Source organism: Medicago truncatula, chromosome 7 (genome assembly GCF_003473485.1).
Source record: "Medicago truncatula cultivar Jemalong A17 chromosome 7, MtrunA17r5.0-ANR, whole genome shotgun sequence".
Lineage (NCBI taxonomy): Eukaryota > Viridiplantae > Streptophyta > Magnoliopsida > Fabales > Fabaceae > Medicago > Medicago truncatula.
This window is the reverse complement of record NC_053048.1, coordinates 19,302,534-19,305,280: the sequence shown is the minus strand read 5'-3', so window position 1 is coordinate 19,305,280 and position 2,747 is coordinate 19,302,534. Positions and strand designations below refer to the sequence as shown.

The following is a 2,747-nucleotide window of genomic DNA, read 5'->3' as shown; positions in this document are numbered from 1 at the left end:
TTACAACAATAAAAAGGACATGATATAGAATTCAAAATAAAAATTACAAAGAATGTTTAAATTACAAATTCAGACTTGAGTTTGTTGAGTTTTCCCTTGAACTCAGCCAATTTCTCATCGAGGACTTTTCCATTATCAACAAGTGTTGCTATTTCTTGTTGAAATGTTTGTGACTCTTTGATTTTTTGATGGACAAAACTGGCCTCTTTTTGCACGAGGTCCTCTTTCTCCAGGACATTAGCTATTTGCAACTTTAAGAGCCTGATTTCTTCTTCATGTTTGGCAATGACAGACTTAAGTTCTTCTACTTTTTGTTTAGCGTCTGGAGTTTCTTGTCGAAAGGTGACAAATTTCTCTTGAAATTTGGTTATTTCAGCCATAAGTTGATTACAAAGTAAGGTTTGGTCTTCAAGCCTGGATTGATCAGTCTTCTTTTGATGGAAACTCAAATTGATGTCCTCCATAAGAGGTTCCAGTATCTGAGAAAACTCTTGGAATTTTGAGCCAAAAGGAGGTTTGTTCAATTTGCGAAGCAATTCCTTTATCTCAGGGATGATACTAGCATCTTGCTCTATGGCTTGAAAGAAATCTATTTCCAGCACTTTCCTTTAAAACTCTGCTAAGAGGTTTTCTCTCGAAGCCTCTGATACATCATCAATAGAAGTGTTTGAAGACCCTATAATGCTTGTAGAGAAAAGAGTGCCACTCTTCAACATGAAGTCAAAAGCTTCCAGGGGATTGACCTTCTCAAGCTGGTCGAATTCTTCTTAACTCATAGCCATATTTGTTGTGTGGATTTGAGCTGTTGGCGTAACATTCTTCGATGAGTTTATATCACACTTAGACGCGTTATCTGAACCAACATTGTGCTCACTTATAATAACGTTGGGTTGATTGACACGGACCTCAAGGCTCAAATCATCAGTAATGATTTGATCACTATCTCATCTCGATGGATTATTCTCTAAATCTTTGACATGTATTTCTGGATGTTGATGGGGAGAATCCACTTCGAGGTTCGTTGCAGGGGGCTTAGTCTCAATGACATCTCTTTCTTCCAAAATGGGTAATTCCATCAAAGTGTCGGTAGAATGAAGCGGTGCCCGTTTAGAGTCATTAACATTGATATGCTCGATACTCTGGTAACAAGATATTTTGAATGTTAGATAATATTTTCTTTAAATGAGACGAGAAATGAATAAAAGACAAGTTTAGTTTGATAGGTACCTTTGAAACATTGTCCCCAACACAAGAGTGTGCGCTGTTTGGCTTCGAATCTTTGTGGCCACGTTTTTTTACCCTTGGTACTTGTTTTGTCTGGGAAGTCCTCACTTGGCGCCACTTCAATAGCGGGTTTCGGGATCTCTTGGTTCCTTTTCTTTCGACGCTCTTTCTTCTTTGGCTCCTCGGAAGTATTAACAACTTCGACAGCTTCAGATGAGACATCAAGCTATAAGAATGCAAAATTTGATATTAGCAGATTGTCATTTTAGAGAAGGGTGCTAAAAATTAATCGAGGGAAAGGGACTTACTTTATCTTCAGTTTCTGAATCCTTGGTCCTTTTTGGAGATGGCTTAGAAGAAAGTGTTGCTTTTCTTTTCTCGCTCTAAAAAAGAAAAAGGGAGCCAGTTAGGACATTATTCATCGAAAATAAGAAAAAGAGAGAAAATGTAATCCATATGTATCTTTCCCTGACTTGGAGGATTTTTCTTTCTTGAATGATTTCTCTGATTTGTACTTCGATCGTGTTTGTGCACCTGCAACATCATCTTCTTTTCCATCTCCTGATTTCAAAGCAACAGCTGCAAGTACAAGGGCACACATATAAGTAGCAATTTTCGATGACTCTATTTATTTGTTCTAGGAATTAAAAGAATTCTTACCTATTCCCATAGGAGAAATGATTCGAACATGATGCAGATCTAAGTGAAGGCGACCTCTAAAATTGTATATGTTGCATTTAGCAACAGTTACTTTATCTTTTTCTTTAGGTATAAATTTTTGGCTCATTCCCAGTAAAGAATCACATGGAAACCATTTTGGATATGGTGGCCTAAAAGCCAACGCCAAATCACTAGTTGGTAAAGGTGGAAATTTAATTTTGAAATGTAAGGCAAAAAGATATTTATTGGGAGTTAAAGGAGGAAACTTCATTGAGGGAAGTTTATCATTTATTATATCTCTCAAAGTTTTAGCAGCATAGTGAATTGTCCGCTTAAGATGCAAAGGATCATATACAGTTTGAAAGATTTTTTGGAAAGCTTGAATTTCTCGAATATGCGTACCTTTGTTCTTCTTCGATTGTTTCTGCACAATGTTAAAAGCAGATATCATTTGAGGGAACAAAGAATCTGGATTTACTTGACTAGTCTGGCGCCTATTGTAACACCCCGTCCGTTATCCCAAACAATTAAATAACATATAATATAATCAGAGTTCAACAACAAACGGGCATGTCACACTGTTTTTCAAAATTTCTTAAATAGAAATAAATACTATTTAATAAACATCATCCTTTATAACACATCAATAATTTGCAGCGGAATACTTTACAAATATTTAACATCATATTCATCTTCAATCAATAGTCAGAATTATTACTCAATCACCAACAACGACTCATGCAATGACATGACAACACCACTAAGACTCCTCAACAAATGCGACTATGCACATGCATGTGGTACCATTTTACAGGGCATAAGCTCTCACCGAATTTGAATGGTTAAAGCATTCACAGGGCATA

At 36.4% G+C, this 2,747-nt stretch overlaps 1 protein-coding gene across 1 annotated transcript; it reads right to left on the bottom strand.

Annotated features, from left to right (window-relative positions):
- LOC112418181 (uncharacterized) lies at positions 1–2,335 on the bottom strand. The gene is made up of 5 exons (XM_024774476.2): positions 1,885–2,335; positions 1,698–1,803; positions 1,533–1,607; positions 1,228–1,450; positions 1–1,139 (listed from the first exon to the last, which is right to left on the bottom strand). Exons 1-5 carry the CDS (start codon positions 2,333–2,335, stop codon positions 945–947), a joined length of 1,050 nt encoding a protein of 349 aa, XP_024630244.2. The 3' UTR covers positions 1–944.
- Positions 2,336–2,747: the final 412 nt, after the last annotated feature.